The 18,451-nt window shown below is 33.6% G+C and overlaps 1 protein-coding gene across 2 annotated transcripts; it reads left to right on the top strand.

Annotated features, from left to right (window-relative positions):
* The first annotated feature begins 244 nt into the window (after window positions 1-244).
* LOC139487824 (serine/arginine repetitive matrix protein 1-like) lies at window positions 245-18,438 on the top strand. 2 transcript variants are annotated; one of them, XM_071272973.1, is made up of 5 exons: window positions 245-496; window positions 6,744-6,855; window positions 9,623-10,198; window positions 14,605-14,629; window positions 15,407-18,438. In XM_071272973.1, exons 1-5 carry the CDS (start codon window positions 451-453, stop codon window positions 16,820-16,822), a joined length of 2,175 nt encoding a protein of 724 aa, XP_071129074.1. In that variant the 5' UTR covers window positions 245-450; the 3' UTR covers window positions 16,823-18,438. The 2 variants fall into 2 exon arrangements, with proteins under 2 accessions (XP_071129074.1, XP_071129073.1); XM_071272972.1 differs by having other exon boundaries at window positions 9,623-10,246.
* Window positions 18,439-18,451: the final 13 nt, after the last annotated feature.

Genomic DNA, 18,451 nt, shown 5'->3' with positions numbered 1-18,451 from the left:
TATTTAGAAATAGAAAAGAGGGGGGTGGGGGTCGACTACCCAAACACCTGTGATAAATGCCTCGTTATCTTCAAAAAGCGAAATTGTGAACCGCATTTCGAGAATTTCCCAACTAAAATAAACATGCTGTTCGTTCACACAACAGATGTGTTATGATTATTTCAATATTACAAGATAGCAATTTAGGTGACAAACATATATAACTAATTGATCATAAAACCATCGGGACATTTCGGTGATCTTCGGTGTCCCGAGAGAAACACCTGAATTGCAGTACTAAAGTTATTCATACTATTTAGAGTAACCATCGGTGCATGAAAGCTTAACATTAAACTGTTTAAAGTGTACTATACAGAATGAAGGACAGACGGTGTCGAATTGTGCTATTTTAATCATGGGAAATAATGATCAAACTTCCTAGTTCCATAAAACTGGATTTTCGGGGAAAAGATGATACTGTACCTACCGATAATCAGCATCTTTTGCCTTATACCGGGTAAGTTGACGATTTTAACAACATCAGGAATAAACTTGTCGTGTTTAATTCTTGAATATATTTAGGAAAATAATCCGTTGATTCTCACCTGTCAGGTAAGGTTAATAATCAGACATCTTGGGACGTGATGAAATAAAATAATTGATTTTACATATAAATAACAAAGCAGTAACAAAGCTTTGCTGTGTTAGTTATAATAAATAAATAATTACCAATCAATATGTGAGAATCGATACTTTAATGGGGTGACCATGTGTGTGTTTGAGATACCCGGTCTTATAGAAGGGTGTGGCATAAGTCACCGAACGGTTATACCTATTATTCAAAGTTTTACAAAACACAATCAATAACTAAAAAATCATTTAAAAAAGAACATGTGTAACTTTCAGACATGGTTGTGGTAAATACTTAATGGTAATGATTTCTTGGTCGCACTACTAGTATATCCATTCAGTTGTTTATGAACTGCTTATCTATTTGTCTATGAAGCATGCATGCATTTGATAATAGGATGCTTAAAGTTGATTTTCAAAAAAACTGGACTGCAAAATGACCATGACTTATTTACAAAGACCTATATATGGTCTATTTCATTGAAAAGGGAAAGAGGATGACATCGGGTGTATAGATCACATTAATTTTCATAAAAGTGACACAAATTAAGGGTGAATATTCGCTCGTATCATCCGAAATTGTTTTAAAACTGTACTAAAAAGTGTTTGTCAACTGAGGATTGATTGATTGATTGTTGGTTGCTTTACGCCGCATTAGCACAAAAAGGCTATATCGCGGCGAGAGCTAATTCGAATATTTTTACAATTTAAAGCATATTTTTAAAATAAGACAAAAGGTCCTTCAATACACTAAAATTCTTGACTAAAGCAAATTGATTATATACAAATAAAAACCAACAGTAAAATAACGTAATAAAATTAAAATCGATTTAAATATAATAACATTTTTATATTTTATAATAAATTCCAATTTCTTTTAAAAAAGCAACAATATTTGTAAATGGAACATTATTAAATAAATCATACATATCAACTGAGGAGAATGTACACCTATAGGTAAACTATATATGTACGTATAGAAATGGTATGTATTGTTTTTGTTTTGGTGAGTTAGGTGGAATGATAAGATTTCATTCATAGCACAAACACATTGAGTATCATAATATGTATATTGTAATGTGTGGTACTCTGTCCATCTTATCAACATTCATATATAAAGGATAGTTTTGTTTTTGTGTTATTTCTGTAAAGGATATAGCTTATGTTCCCTATGCTTTGTCTAATGCCTGTGAACTAAAGCTCATGTTCCTTGATATCTTTTAGGAAAGTTTATGTTCACTACATGCTTTGCCTTATTTCTGTAAAGCAAAGTTATGTTTCCTGCATGTGCCTTGTCTTATGTCTGAAAAGGAAAGTTTATGTTCCCTGTGCTCTTTCTTATTTCTGTTAAGGAAAGCATATATTTTCACTGTACTTGGTCTTATTTCTGTAAAAAAAGCTTATTTTCTACGTGCTTTGTCTTATGTCTGCAAAGGAAATCTTATGTTTCTTGCATGTGCTTTGTCTTATATCTGCGAAAGAAAGCTTATGTTCCCTGTGCTTTGTCTTATGTCTGCAAAGGATCTCGTATGCTCCCTGTGCTTTGTCTTATGTCTGCAAAGGATTTCGTATGCTCCCTGTGCTTTGTCCTATGCCTGCAAATGAAATCTTATGTTCCCTGTGCTTTTTCTTCGGTCTTCAAAGAAAAGCTTATGTTCCCTGTGCTTTGTCTTGTGTCTTCAAATGAAATCTTATGTTCCCTGTCCTTTTTCTTCGGTCTTCAAAGGAAAGCTTATGTTCCCTGTGCTTTGTCTTGTGTCTTCAAAGGAAAGCTTATGTTCCCTGTCCTTTTTCTTATGTCTTCAAAGGAAAGCTTATGTTCCCTGTCCTTTTTCTTATGTCTTCAAAGGAAAGCTTATGTTCCCTGTCCTTTTTCTTATGTCTTCAAAGGAAAGCTTATGTTCCCTGTGCTTTGTCTTGTGTCTTCAAAGGAAAGCTTATCACGGTTCCCTGTGCTCTGTTTAATTCATGTAAAGAAAAGCTTACGTCTACTGTGCTTATTCTTATGGTTACATGCATATATTAGATATTAGCTCAACTTGTCCAATCTATATTCATGCTAGGGACAATTGTACTGGTTTGTCTTAATTATAGGAGATAGTAAGGATGGTCTGGATGGGAGTTTCCATACTGTATTCTGTAATATATTACGCTTTTTTGTCTACAACTTGTATTCTGTGCTTGTCATTGTTTATAGTCTAGCACATCTTCATTCCCTATTCTTTAATCTATTATCCATCCATTATTCTCTATTCTTAAATCGTTTATCCTTTATTCTCTACGGTATTATGTTAACCGCATTCAGACCACCAGTTAGACCGTTGGAGCTGTGCTTTTTCTTTTTTTTCCTTTTCTTTATGGATAGTTAAGCTGTGGTTGTCTTATTTGCACATGAGATAGTTGTGTCGTGGTTGCTGTGATTTGTCTTGTTTATGTCAGGATTTGATGGGATGTGATAAATGTGCAATATTTAACAAAGAAACATCATGTTATTTCTTGGGAACTGTTTTATGTTTATCTTCTGTATGGATATTTTTATGTGAAGTAGAAAATGTTTTTCAATATAAATGGGAGAAGGCTGTGTTATGTTAATTCTATCATCGCACTGTGTCACACATAAACACGATGAAGAAAGTTCGGCGATGATGAATGCACTTAATTTTAACGTTATAATAAGCTAAGTCGTGGTAATATTTCTTCTCGGTAAGGTCATGATAACTTAGCTCTTCTTTACTTTTGTACATATACATTGAAAAATTTAATATGACATGTTAACTCTGCCTGCTTCATTGTGGTTACTTTGTTTTACTAGTATTATGTGCTGGCATTGTGGAAATAATAGAAATCTACCCCAATGTTAAATTTTGGTTATGTAAACATAAGAGCACAATTAATACACGGGTAGATTTTATTTCTATACGATTAAAATCCCGAATTAAATTGTTGAAAATATTTCAATATATATGTGTACATATATTTCTATAGTACAAATATTTTGAAGTAATAAGTTAATCCAACCATAAAGTTTTAACTTTAATAAGGAGCAGTGTAAGTAGATGAATACTCATTTAAATATAAAATCATGTTAAATACACATTTAAATATAAATCATGACCAATTGTAATTGAAGAACCAGGAACACGCCTCGCTTTGTGTCTTTTGTGTTCATTAAACAGTGTAGGCAGAAACTTTTACATTGGCAAATAAGCATACAATCGACTATGACAAAGAACACCGTGTCCACTGTAATAATCACTGAATCATGTACAGTGAAAAAGATTAAATCTAAAATGACCCATAGACACATCTTCTTATTGACATAAATGAGATGGGAAATTAAGACGTGAAGTATTTGTAAGGGCTTTCCAGACATTAAAAACACACAAAATATCACACAAAAAAAACCAACTCAAGGAATAACAACAAAATAACGAATGGGGAAAAGGATCATTAGTTTCATTCTAGTGAAGGGAAGAAATGGAGATTCTTTTAATTTTTAAGTAAAAAATTATGGTAATATATTTATGGACATGTATAGGATACTTATCCCAACACAGACAGTCTATTTTGGGAGCAAAACATTTAGTATCTATAGTTTTCATTCATGTAGTTCATCATGATGTATTTGAAAAATGCGATAAGCTTTAAAATATGTGCGCAATTGACACTATAGTTATCTGCAATGTTGACCTAGACAATTTGAACCCGTGTATTCTGCTGTAGTGATGATATCTGCGGTATAAAACTTAAGACAAATCGTGTTCATATACTGAACCGTTGATTTCAGAGGTATAAACCGACACAACGCAAACACATCTTCATCGTGTACCTAAGTGACGATTACTTAGGAAAAAAACACCGATACCAACTCTTATAAATACCGTAGTAGTAGTTTCTTGTATTTAATAGATCCATATGAATCGAACTCGTATACCGTATTGGTAATTTCTGAGGTATAAACCCACAGATCTATAAAGGAGTATGACGTATTGGTGTTAGTTCAGGTATACACACACAACTTGAACCCGTTTACCTTAAATTAGTGTTGATCTCTGTGGAACCTGCAACTCGAACTTGTATACAGCAGTGATGATCACAAAGATTTATTTTAAAGCAACACAAACACATTTACTGTAGTAATGATGTCCGAGGTGTAAACCCAGACAATTCGAAGTCGTCAAGCGGAGTGATGATATTTGAGGACAAGAACCTGACAACTCGAACCTGTATACCTTTTTTGATGATGACGAGGTAAAAACCCATGAAAAAAAAACCGATCCTGCATACCTCATAGTGATTTCTGATGTATTGACCCAGAAATTTCGGACATGTGTACCGTAGTGATGATATATGATGTATTGACCCAGACAATTGGTACATGTGTACCTTAGTGATGATATCCGAGTTGTTAAACCAGACAATTCAAACCTGTGTACCGTAGTGATGATATCTGAGGTATTGACCAGACACTTCAAAGAAATATACCGCAGTGGTAATGTCTGAGATAAAGACACTGACAAATTCCATATACCGTAGTAGTGATATCTAAGCTAAAGGTATACCCCAAACCACTCAACCATCAAAAAACCTTACGTGGCAAACGTTGTGCTCTATTTTACTTCTTTGTATTTTAATATAAAACAAGCTGAAGTAAGATGATATAATGGAGATTTCCCTATTTAAAAAACCTGAAATGAAATAATATTGTATACATAACCGGGTATTTAAATCTTGTGTTGTTCAAATATGTTATATAAATAATAACTGAATTTAACGATTATTTGATACAATAACTTTTTCGTGTTAGTGTTCTGTCTGCTTTTCTGTATAGAGTTCTGTTGAGCAGTTCAAATAAATATAGTTGATTTTCTGGAGTGAGCCTAAGAACCTGTTATTATGCGTAGGTAGTTAGTTGTCTATCATTGCAAACTGTATAATAACCTCTAGATGTCTGCTATAAATATCAGTTTTTAGTTATATGCCAATAGTATGATGGTTACAACTTTCTAGTTCAATACCCAAAGACTTCCTCTAAGCCATGACTGAATTGCGAAAAGAGATACAAACAAATCTGGGGGTTGGGCACGATGACTTTTTTTTTCTGTATTGATTTTCATTTTTTGGTACGTATGCTAATTTTCTCCCCTGTCACAACTGATATTTATTTTCAGTGCATACCAGGCCAAGTTATTCCTTTTTATTCCCTCTCCCTCCCGAAATCAACGTGTCGCCCCTTGCGTATAATAGACCAAATGACTCTTTTCCCACAGATGAATATGACAATGGTGTTATACAAGTTTACAATTCTATTACGACACTATTACATAAACTGTCAAATGAAATGTTATTCGTCTGATGTAAATCTCAAATGTTACCTGTAATTATTACAAATATTATTAGATATATGTAAAAGTAAGAAGACCAAATGTAATATTGCAGACTGCAGTAAGCTTGAACTATTCATTTGTAAGAAGGATACATTTTTTTTTGTAATAATGGCTTTGAATCATGCTTTTATAATTTGTACTAGTCGAACCTGTTTTTTTACCAATCTAGCCCATAAGACACGTATCATGTAATCATAACAAGTTAACTTGGATACATTTGTCGAAACCTGGAGTTAACCAGATTTTGTTCTTGATAAAAACTACTGCAAAACCAGTTATACAGTCATTGTTTTAACTGACCATTGATCGATCACATACACAAGGCAAGTTCTCTCCAGGAGACCGAGAGACTATGTTTTTTTCATTACACAAATTATACAAAATACTATAGTCAAGGAATATACTTGTATGTGGATGACGCCTTCGGAGCTTTTATTAGAGACTTAGAAATACACCATATATAGCTACGCTGCTCACACTCAGTCATTTAGTTTATCAAGATAGTAATTACTTATTAGCTGAATTGATGGTTGCGTGCGTTGGTACCATGATCGTGGGTCCGAAACATTGACCCACAAATAAACACAAATTCATCCGTCCATCCAAAATAACTCATAATTGTATTTTATTTGTAGTCTAACCAATTTAAGCAAAAAGGGCTTTAAAAAGTTTCAATGCATAAACTGATCACTTGTGATGGCAAGTATTCTATTCTGTATTTGTATATATGACTATACTCTCTTACAGGCACTGGTGCTTTGTCTGACACAGATGTTGGTGTGGTAGCTGCAGGCGTCATTTCCGGTCTGATACTCATTATACTGGTCGTTGGAGTTCCTATTATAATATTTTATTTACGGTAAGTATCTAAGGATATTTATTTTCTCGTTTTAATTACTATCTTTTACATAGATCTATAGTATATGCCTTTTAAAGTCAATTTCAAGTAATTTATTGTTTAAATATCATTTGTACATTTAAATAAAGGCAACAGTAGTATACCGCTGTTTAAAATTCATAAATCGATAGAGAAAAAACCTATCCGGGTTACAAACTATAACGGAGGGAAATGTATCAAATGTAAGAGAACTACGACACAACAGAGACATAACAGCGAAATGTAACACACACAGAAACGAACTATAATGTAACAATGGCCATTTTCCTGACTTGGTACAGGGCATTTTATGAAAAAATGGTGGGTTGAACATGGTTTTGTGGCATACCAAACCTCCCGCTTTAATGACAGTGTTAATTATAACATTAAAATGACAACATTACACGACAGGGTTACAATAAATAAACAGATAAATGGGAGAAAATATACGACAGAGAAACACACGAATAACAGCCATCAAAAGGTAACAGGTTAAAAATTATTTTTATACGCCAGACGCGCGCTACGTCCACACAAAACTATGCTAGGATGTAAAAAGTTTGAAAGCCATAACAATTACAAAGTTGAAGATCGCCGAGGACCAAAAGTTCCAAAAAGTTGTGAGGCCAGGGTAATCCTCCTGGGACAAAACATCATTATTATCAAGAATACACTGATACATAGTTTTGCAAACAGTAAATTTTATAAAATGACTAAATAGATATACATGATTAAACTGAAGTGGTGACTAGCTACAGAATAAAAACGAATACATTACAAATCACAACCCTGTCAGCCATGGTCAGGTGTTTTAAAGACTAATCCTTTGTTGTTTCATTGTTTTAATTTTTTGTCTTGGCTGCTAAGAAAGTCGCACAGGCTAAACGTAACCGTCCTTAATTCAACATTAGAATACAAATTTTATGTATTTGAATAACCTATAACTGTATCAAAACGATTCACGAAAGTCTACGAAACATTTCTATAAGTATAATTTTAAATGATCAAGCTATAACATCCTAATCAACCTTTTCGTCTACTAAAAATGGAATTATTCATGACAACATGATATATTAGATGTTTTTGTGCTTCGAACCAATCTGGCGAGTCGATTTTCCTATTATCTTGACAACTGTATAAAATAGAAGATTGCCTTGAATGACATTATTCTAGAGAGTTAGCTTTAGAGCCTCTTGTTTAAAAACTAAAGTAGATTATGAAAAATACTGTATAAATGAGCAATAGTAAGGTCTACAACATCAGCCAAGCGTTTTATATGGAACTTCTGTAGCTAGAACGAAACTGTAAAATGCAGCAAAAAGGATCAACAAAATAAGATGAAATCGTCATCAACTAATTACACGTGATGCCCCCTGAATAAGTATTAGCTCTTTTTTTGTCATTTCGTGATATTTGCACTTGTCTCAGAATTTTTTTCCATATATACCTTAATATAACATTAACATGTTATATTAAGGCATATATAGGGAAAAACAATTCTAACATGTACTATTAAGTTATAGGGAAAAAATTCTGAGACAAGTGCCTGTGGATAATTGTCATAGATTATCGGATCATAGACAAAACGCCTGCCAAGGCAAGACTATAATTTGGCTCGGACAAGTTTCCAATCAACTTGAATATTCTTGTTGCACTGTATCATATTATTGCAAAGCCAGGCATCTAGTTTTTTTTAGGTAGATAGAGGATACAGTCTATAAAGTCAAAGTTTTTAAAACATCAATAAACTTTCATAAACCTTTATGGAATTTCGGGAATCTTTTACAAATGCAAATACAAAATTTTAGGCAGGCAGCAAGGAAATCGTATTACAGATATTCGAAATAGAATCATATTCAAAACAGTGTAGCTGTGGCCATTGATTGACAACCTTAAATGATCCCATTGACTGGGGCAGATTATGTGAACGTGTGTCTGTAACGACAACTGCTCACTACTTACTTATTATAGAATTTAAACTGTGGGGTCACCAAAGGTTCTTAACGCCTTTAATATTAAAATAATTCGAAAAATTAATCAAGAATAACTTTATGTTTTGATTTATATTATTGATATAAATCAAAACATCGTGTTATTCCTGATTAGTTTTTCTAATTTCTTCATTTAGGTGTTGAGAACCTTTTGTGACACCACAGTTTCAGTGTCTTTAACAAGTACATAGTGAGCAGCAGTCGTTACAGACAAACGTTCACATAATCTGCCCCAGTCAATGGGATAATTTAGGTCGACAATCAATGGCCACAGCCACACTGTTTTGAATATGATTCTAAAGCTCATAAAATGCTTTCAGAAATTAAAATGGTATCACTAAACTTATATTCTTGCTACATAAAAAAAGTATAGCGATTGATTTAAAAAACCAACAATACATACATCCAGAATCGTTCTTTGAAAAGTAAATTACATGATGACCCACTCTTTTAGTGAATGCTGACTTGCGTATTTTGAATTGTTAAGTTGAATATTTCTATCTTGCATTTAAAGCAAAGTATACTTTGACATTCTAGTATACATGCTAAACAATGAACAGGAATATGTAAACGTTTGACCGCCCTTCTTGGTATTATAATTAATCTTCTTACGCGTAAGACTCTAAGGACAATTGCGATTTCCTAACTCAGTGTCGTCTCCAGATCTGTTATGGATATCCTATACATCCAAGATATCATTAACATATTTTTTTACACAACCCTGAAAATAATGAAAATGTCAAAAATCTGATTTATAGAAAAAAGAGGAAGAAGGCAGAACCAAAAGGACGTCCACCAAAGGAACATTTCGCCAATGGACATGCACCAAAACCAGCTGTTAATGGCTATCCAAAGCCCAACCCTTATATGCCTCCCCCACAACCACGTCCACAACATAGACATGGACCAAGACATCCACATGCAACTGATTTAGGTTCACATAGAGGTGTTCCGATAGTACATATCACACCACATGGTTCACATGCTGGGACACCGCACGGATCACATAGGGGTCCACCACATGGGTCAGTAAACGGACAAATGAGAGGAGGATCTGCACGAATTGTATTTACACGTGGTGGTGGTCGTCGTCCCCCAATGATGTTCCCGATTGGATCTGTAGGCCCAAGAGGTCCATATCCATACCCAATGGGACCTAGAGGAAGAGGTGCTCCTCCTCCAGGTTATCCTGGACCATATGGTTATCCAGATCCAATGATGCACCCGTACTTCTTCCCGCCTCAATTCACAGTGTACGTGGATGAATCAGACGATGATGAGTCGGATGAGGACAGAAGATCAAACAGATCAACAGTGAGGGAGCGGAAAATGAGGTACCACCGTTCTTTTCTGCCTGATAGACAATCAAACATAGTTATCAAGTAAGTCGATGAAATATCTAGAAGCATATACATACTGTACATATTGGATTATATCGTAAACTATCTTCGAAATATATTACATGCTTTAAATATTTCTCTTATGGTTGTGACCTGTTGTTTATATCCCACTGAATGGAGTGCGATATCAACAAGCGATAACAAATGTGTTATTTTGGTTGGCTTACACTACAATCCGATATCTATTTTCAAGGGTTAAGATGACCATCAAAGGTCTGGACGGATATCTTTTCTTCCATGGCAGCGTGTCATTTACTTTAATTCATATTCTTCTGCACGAGGGCCTAATGCCCACATTCATCATGTTCAACTTCCCAGTTTTCGCGGTATCATTTACGAAATTGTATGAGGGCGAGAAAATAAAGTAATTGCTTGATATCAACACTCGTTTTCGTCCTAAACATTCATGACATATTTGTCACTGGACGTTAAGCAACCAAGAATCAATCAATCAACACTTGTTATTTATTCTAACAACCTCGAAGCGTAATTCAAGAATTGATTTCATTTTTGACAAGTATTTCTCAACTGTATTCTTCTGAAAAAAAATACGTCTTAGATATTGACTTGTAAAATAACATAAGCAACCTACGGAAAAAAATACCATAAGAGAAATAGTTTTAGGAACTAGTTAGATTTTGATATCTCTTGATATTAACTTTAATAATTCATTTTCAACAATAATAACATAAACTCGTCAAATGGATCGTTTATTATTATATTGAATGAATTATCGAAGTGATAATTAAGCGATATCCGATTCCAACTAATTCCTAAACCTTCATGTAGCATGCATGTAATTAACGATAAAAAATAAGCTTTTACAGATAAGTATGTACACAGCATATAATGTACATACTTGTATATTTAAATGTTTCTAGGTGTTTTCAGACAACTACCTTCTCACTTTTTAATAAGTATGCACACAAGTTCAGAATAAATATTGAACTAACATTTTTTTATATTCAATTTTACCCAAACTGAAGGATGACACTTTACCTTTTGTAATATCTATAGCGTTTTGCACATTATACAACAGTAAATATATATATTATGCTTGCTTATATTCTATAAAAATCCTTAATAACGTCTCTAAATATGACATTCCTGTTAAGATATTCGCTCAGATTGAATAGTTTGTACATTTACTGTGTTTTTATATTAATAATACAGTAGTAAGCCAATACAAAAGGGAAAAAATGTATTTTCTATATCATATATAAAAATATTAATTTTTGAGTTAACAAATTATTTTTCACCTGACCTAAATATTCATACGAAGCATGCACAGGGACAAATCTACGACAAATAGACGGAACAAGAAGTTTCATTTGTAATTAAACTAAAAAAAAAATTCTCTGAAATTAAATAACTAAAAGTGATAAATGTTTTTTTCAGAGAAATATCATAAACTGGATTACATAATTAAGGTGGCTCGTGGGTACAAAAATTTCAGCAAAAAATTGAACGTTCATTACAAATTTTATTTATAACACTATTAGTTATTACTTTATGATATGGTAAAAAAAAATCAACCCAAAAAATCGATTCGGTTTGGCCCCAGATGACTTTTAAAATGTTTATATCATTGAAAAAGCTCCAAATTATCTCCCTTTGGTGCAAAAATGCCATTTTTTGGCATTAAATTTGAAATATCTTTTTTAACTCATCGGTGACCTATATTTTTTATTATTGTTTTCATATAAGCTGTACATAAACTAAATAATTGTAAAATTTAAGCGATTTCTGTAATTAGGTTATTTTTTTTATTTCAACATTGCCTCTATTTCTCCTATTAGTTCAACAGAAAAAAAGGACATTAACAAAAATGTATGCTTCTTCCTGAGGCAGATTGTGAGTTTAAATGAACGGTGACGCCATTTTTAGCTCACCTGGCCCGAAGGGCCAAGTAAGCTTTTCCAATCACTTGGCGTCCGTCGTCCGTCGTCGTTAACTTTTACAAAATTCTTCATCGGGGTATCTAGTTTAAAAAATATGTGACGTGACCCGACCAACTAACCAAGATGGCCGCCATGGCTAAAAATAGAACATAGGGGGTAAAATGCAGTTTTTGGCTTATAACTAAAAAACCAAAGCATTTAGAGCAAATCTGACATGTGGTTAAATTGTATATCAGGTCAAGATCTTTCTGCCCTCAAATTTTCAGATGAATCCGACAACCCGTTGTTGGGTTGCTGCCCCTGAATTGGTAATTTTAGGGAATTTTTGCTGTTTTTGGTTATTATCTTGAATATTATTATAGATAGAGATAAACTGTAAACAGCAAAACAAGATCTACAAATAAGTTATTCATGACCAAAACAGTCAATTGACCCCTTAAGGAGTTATTGCCCTTTATAGTTAATTTTTAGCATTTTTCATAAATTTTTGTAAATTTTTAGAAAATATTTTCCACTGTAATTACTGGGCCAAGTTCATCATAGATAGAGATAATTGTAGCAACAAGAATGTTCAGTAAAGTAAGATCTACAAACACATCACCATCACCAAAACACAATTATGTCATGAATTTATCTGTGTCCATTGTTTAATATGCACGTAGACCAAGATGAGCGACACAGGCTCTTGAGAACCTCTAGTTTTATTTCATTTTTATTTTAAGTATATGATAAAGTTCATTTATAAAAAAAATATAGCGAAATCCTATATTAGAAAAAAAAATTGATTTATACCCAGGAGCCCCCTTAAGTATATATGCAATATAATGCAATGACTAAGTACTGAATAAATGAAAAAATGATTGGCAAGGCTGTGAATAAAAACGGCCAAAACTGCCCAATAATTGGGTGTAGGGAACCGAAAACTCTACGAAGATCATCGTAATGTTATGAGAATTACCAAAAAAATGCTAAAAATATTACTATTTTCTGCGTGTAATTTTCCTACTCATTCGATCGCTTCCCTAATTCTTGTGCCTCGTTTTTGAGAAGTCATAATATTTGAGGCAAAGTTATCAAACAGCTTCGTGAGGACAACCAAGTATACTACTGTTATTATGACTCAACTATAATACTGAGGGTGGAGGGTTCAGAAAATAGATAAAACCGATAATTGGTTTTTTTTTGCGTAAAACTGTCTTATAATATTAACCACTCTGCATTTGTTTTTGTGTTCATTTTCCCGATTTTTGTTATAGACGAATACCTTGACGTTTAGTTACCATGCAGATAGTATATCCTTGTTTAATATTGTTTGCTGTATATTGTTAGGTTGCTTAAACACATTTTGCAGCACACATTCATAGTTCCCTCAGTGGGATTCGAACTCAAGCTGTTCAGTTATATGTACATATATAAAGTAATTTGCAGTAGTACTAGAAGTAGTCAAGTAGTTTTTCAATTACTATCTAATTTAAAAAGCAGACCATGCGTCCACGCTTTGCTCACAAAGTAGAAAAAAGCATGAAAACAGAATTTGTATTGAATCCGTTTGATCGAAAAAAGGTAAAATAACAAAAATACCGAACTCCGAAGAAAAAAATCAAAACGGAAAGTCCCTAATCAAAAGACAAAATCAAAAGCTCAAACACATAAAACGTATGGATCATAATTGTCATATTCCTGAATTGGTACAGGCAAGAAAATGGCGGATTAAACAGGGTATTATTATAAAGTTTGCCATACCTCTCACTTGTATGACAGTCGAATAAAATTCCATCATATTAACAACAATGTATGAACAAATCAAAGAGAAAAAGTAGGTAAACATGTCAAAAATAGGGGTACAGCAGTTAACATGATTGTTTTATAGAACATATTAATATGTGCACCCGCACACAACTGAGAATTATTGACGCTGCAACAACTAAGAGTATCAAAAGTAGATCTATTAATGCATAAGATTATAATCAAGAAATTGAAGATCATTGATAACATAAAATTCCAAAACCTTTTGGCAAATACGAATAAGGCAAACTATACACGGAATAGAAAACCTGAACGTGGTTCATATTTTATTAAATTAAAAAAATAATAATATACCAATGATATTTCATGTAGACAAAAACTACTGCGGAATGGTGATACCATTGGGGACGAAACGTCAACAGCAGAGCCATTGGAAGAATGGTTGTAAAACCTCATTTAAAGTACCAGGCTTATAATGTGGTACGCCAGACGTATGTTTCGTACTTATATGCAAATGCTCTACTATAGAAGTTTTTTACCACTGATACACCCATCAGTCCATTATCCATTTAATATCTGTTAAACAGTGATAATGTAAGAGTAAAGATAAAAATTATTTTCTTTAAGCTGTAACAGGTAATATTATGTTAATAGTAGCAGCATTTCTTAATCTGTGTTCCCTTACTTTTTCAGAGAAATAGACAGTGATGAGGAAAAGGTAAGCACGAATGATTTAAGAATCCATAATAGAATCACGACATTTTGAAACTTAATGATGCTAGATAGTTCAATATCTTGACTGGATCTTAAATATACATAAGTTATCGTTTGTACTTGTATTGTTGTAATAGTATTATTTGGCTGAGCGATAGACATACGAAATTCGACAAACCGTACGACAATTAAATTTGATAATCTTTCATTAATCCATTTCTACTGTGGTATCTTTATATACTAGTAATTTACACCTCACATGAATACAAAATAAGTGAAGAACAACTATCGAGTCATGTTTACCTTTTATAAGTTTTGAATAATTTCACACAAACTTGTTACAGTAAAGTTCATTTTCAAAAACCCGACTTAGTTGCTAACTTATATTTTACAATGGGAAACAAATCCCAAGTATAGAAACAACGGCTACATTGACTACTTAAAGCAGTTGACAAAAGTATGATGAATTGTTGAAGATCTGGCAAAGTATTTTGTCTTTGTAAAATTTGAATGTCGTATATATATTGTAAAAGGGCACGACAAATTAAAAGATTACTATAGTATGCAATACAAAATGTGAACCACCTACGTGCATGCTCTTATCATAATGTTTGCATAGACTGGGAACAGTCTTTAATACTGAGGAGAGTTTTTTCCCTTACCAAAATCTTCCAAAGGAAATAGGTCAGTTATTATCTGAATTCATTTCAGATTTCCTTAGCAGGAAAAGTAGAATTTGAAAAAAGATCTTATTTTGTATAAATTCATATATTCATTTTAGAAAATACAAGAAGAGGAGAATAGAAAGAAAAGAGGCAAACGACGATCTAAATCAAGAAGCCGATCGAGATCCCCCGAACAACCAAAACGAAGACACAAATCTCGGTCAAAATCTCCCGCTCGTAGACGGTCTCGAACTCCTTCACCTGAAAGATATAGAACATCTGATCACCAAGATTTATATACAGAAGTATCAAAATCAAGTTATCGCAGGAATTCTTCAGCTAGTGGAGGCGATACAGCAGCTAAAATCGATGAAATGTTTTCTTTTTCATCCGACGCAAGTGCAAAACCCGGAGACGTTATATTATTACCACCCGGTAAACATATTGATATGTCTCCAAGACGGCGCGAATCATCTCCTGTCTGGCGAGAACCTAGTCCACCACCAAGGAGAGACCCAAGTCCGCCAAGAAGACGAGATCCAAGCCCGCCACCTAGACGAGATCCAAGTCCGCCTCCAAGGCGAGAGCAAACACCACCATTACGTCGAGATTCGACGCCCCCAAGACCAGAACGAAAGCCTGTAAGTTCTATTCCATCTGAGTATGCATATGCATCGGTGATAAGACCCTCTGAAGAGCCGATTGAAAACCCATCTACATCACATTCGGCGCTTGGTGTATCAATGTCAGAAAGACTTCAGAATATTGTTGACTCTGGACATACAACTGTTATTCACGACCTTGAAAAATATAAATCCGACGATATCCAATATCCTCCTAAAGGACAAAGTATCTCAAGAACAAGTAAACCATACATGTCAAATAGAGACGATTATCCATCATCATCGAATCGCTTATCTTCAACTGCGAAACCTGATCTATATAGAACAGATAGATATAACTCTGATGATTATAGGCGACCATCTACTCCTCCAAATGACATTCCGAACGAGACGCCTGTTCCAACTCCACGCCATTCACTTATCAGAAGACCACAAACTCCCCCAAACGACATACCCATATCATCCCGTTCTGACAGACCATCAACTCCTCCCTTTGATGGAGATGATATAAGCAGAAGCACCTCAACACCAGCACCAGATAGGAGAGTACCACCACCACCGCCTTTACCTCCAACACAACCACAAAGCAATGATTCTAGACCAATGAATGCTCGAAATCCGACAAATTTGGGCAATACACAGCACGCTCGAGCTGCTTTTTCTACCCAAGTACTGGAAGAACTTAAAGAGAGACATCGAATGCCAGAGACGTCTGTGGATGACGATGACGACACTGATTCCGCTAGAAATAGGGCTGTAAACTTTTCTGCTTCGCCTCCCGAAATAATTCCTAGATCACAACCTAATAGTCCCAGAGGATCTCAAAACTTAAACCCCGATGACCCTCCACAGGAACGTGCCCCACCCCCTCCTCCGCCTCCGCCTCCACCACCACCTTTACCCAAATAATCTTTGTATAGGATACTAATAGCAATTATGTGGTTTTTGGCCGACATTTTTGTTCTATTGAATTAGTCTGATGATATAAAAAACGGGAAATAGCTGTCGTAATAAAACTTGCTTCATATCTTTTCTAATATTGTAAATGTAACCCGAATGTTTTGAATGAGAAATAATATATACTTCGACACGAGACCATTTAGAATGATCTTTTCCGTGTTAAAAGAGTCCTATTACGCATGCATTTAGTGTGGAACGTGAGTAGCTGTACACATTTTTCTGGACTAAAATTTTGAACAGTGTAATGATTATCCTCATATTATCCTCATTTTATAGTAGGCTAACAAACGATCAAGGAAATTGTTCCCGAAAACAATTTTCGCAATTCAGTCTGACATTTCTGAATTGAGTTTGATTGATACACTTTATTTTGATAAGTACGAATTGAAGGCAAATTGGTAATGAATGAAACGAGAGGACGAATGTCATCATAGCAATCAAAACTTGATCTCTGCTTACCAACTGCAATGACGATAATAGCTGCTTGTCGAGTTGCTACAAACTTTTAAAAATATGCATGGATGTGTAGTGTTTAGTTTTACCTTTTTAGTTGACAATCACAAATCACACATTTTTATCTTTGTTAGTCATTTTTAAAAATGTCATAGTAATGTAGATTGCTGTATTTTTTGCTAAGACTTCAACATAGCTTTATTTGATTACTGTTAACTGTGTTATATAAAGGGTAGATGCTTTAATATCGCATAATGAATTGTTATAAAAGAAATACCCGGTTCTTGAGGTTCTTTAGGGATGGAAGCTTTAACATTGAATTTTTATTTTATATTATTTGAATCTAATAAGTAACATTCAGTATAAAAGTTGTATTGTTCAAAGCACACACTGTGAAAGCGCTATACTTAATAACGTGTGCCATGACTGATAGCCAAATATAGAACAAATTTATATAAAACTAGGATTTAACGAATGAATTTTGTGAAAAAAAGTTAAAAAAAAAGCCGCCATAATTTCTCACCAATATATTATTTAATACATGTACTAAAATATGGATGTGTGGAAACCAAGAAATACAGCAGCTGTATAACTCTTGCAGCACACGTAGATAGTATCACTGGGTGTACAAAACATTAATATTTTTTTGTATCAGGTGCTTGAAAACTAGTTTACTAATATAGCTTCTTCCTGAATGAAATTATATATCACAAATAGATTTATAAGATGAACATTTCTGTTCACATTCCTTCTGGCTGAAAAATCCTATACAAATCATGCTTTTTGGTCCTTTTTTGCAAAGTTAATGAGATATTAATATTTTTTATAGATTTTTATGCATTGTTCAGTTTTCTAAAAGCTTACTTGTAAATATGCCATTTATTCTGCAAAGTACTTGCATTCACTTGATAAACATTTTAATTTTGCACGCTTTACTTAATAAGAGATCATCAAAGATTCATTATCCTTGTTTGTCGGTTCCATTACTTTTATATATATTAATTTTATTACTGTAAACGTTGAAGACGTTTTATATAAAGTATATGATATATATTTTACAGTTATATTATTTGTTATATTCATTTCAAATGAATAAATATATTTTGATATTAGAGTTGTCTCGCT

The sequence above is a fragment of the Mytilus edulis genome, chromosome 9 (assembly GCF_963676685.1).
Source record: "Mytilus edulis chromosome 9, xbMytEdul2.2, whole genome shotgun sequence".
NCBI lineage: Eukaryota > Metazoa > Mollusca > Bivalvia > Mytilida > Mytilidae > Mytilus > Mytilus edulis.
The sequence above is the reverse complement of the archived record's forward strand: the minus strand, read 5'-3'. Positions and strand labels throughout refer to the sequence as shown.

Coding starts and splice junctions, on each gene's coding strand:
- LOC139487824 (XM_071272972.1), top strand. CDS start 451: ATGATACTGTACCTACCGATAATCAGCATCTTTTGCCTTATACCGG. Junction 6,856..9,622: donor ATTATAATATTTTATTTACG/GTAAGTATCTAA, acceptor TCTGATTTATAG/AAAAAAGAGGAAGAAGGCAG. Junction 10,247..14,604: donor CAATCAAACATAGTTATCAA/GTAAGTCGATGA, acceptor TTACTTTTTCAG/AGAAATAGACAGTGATGAGG.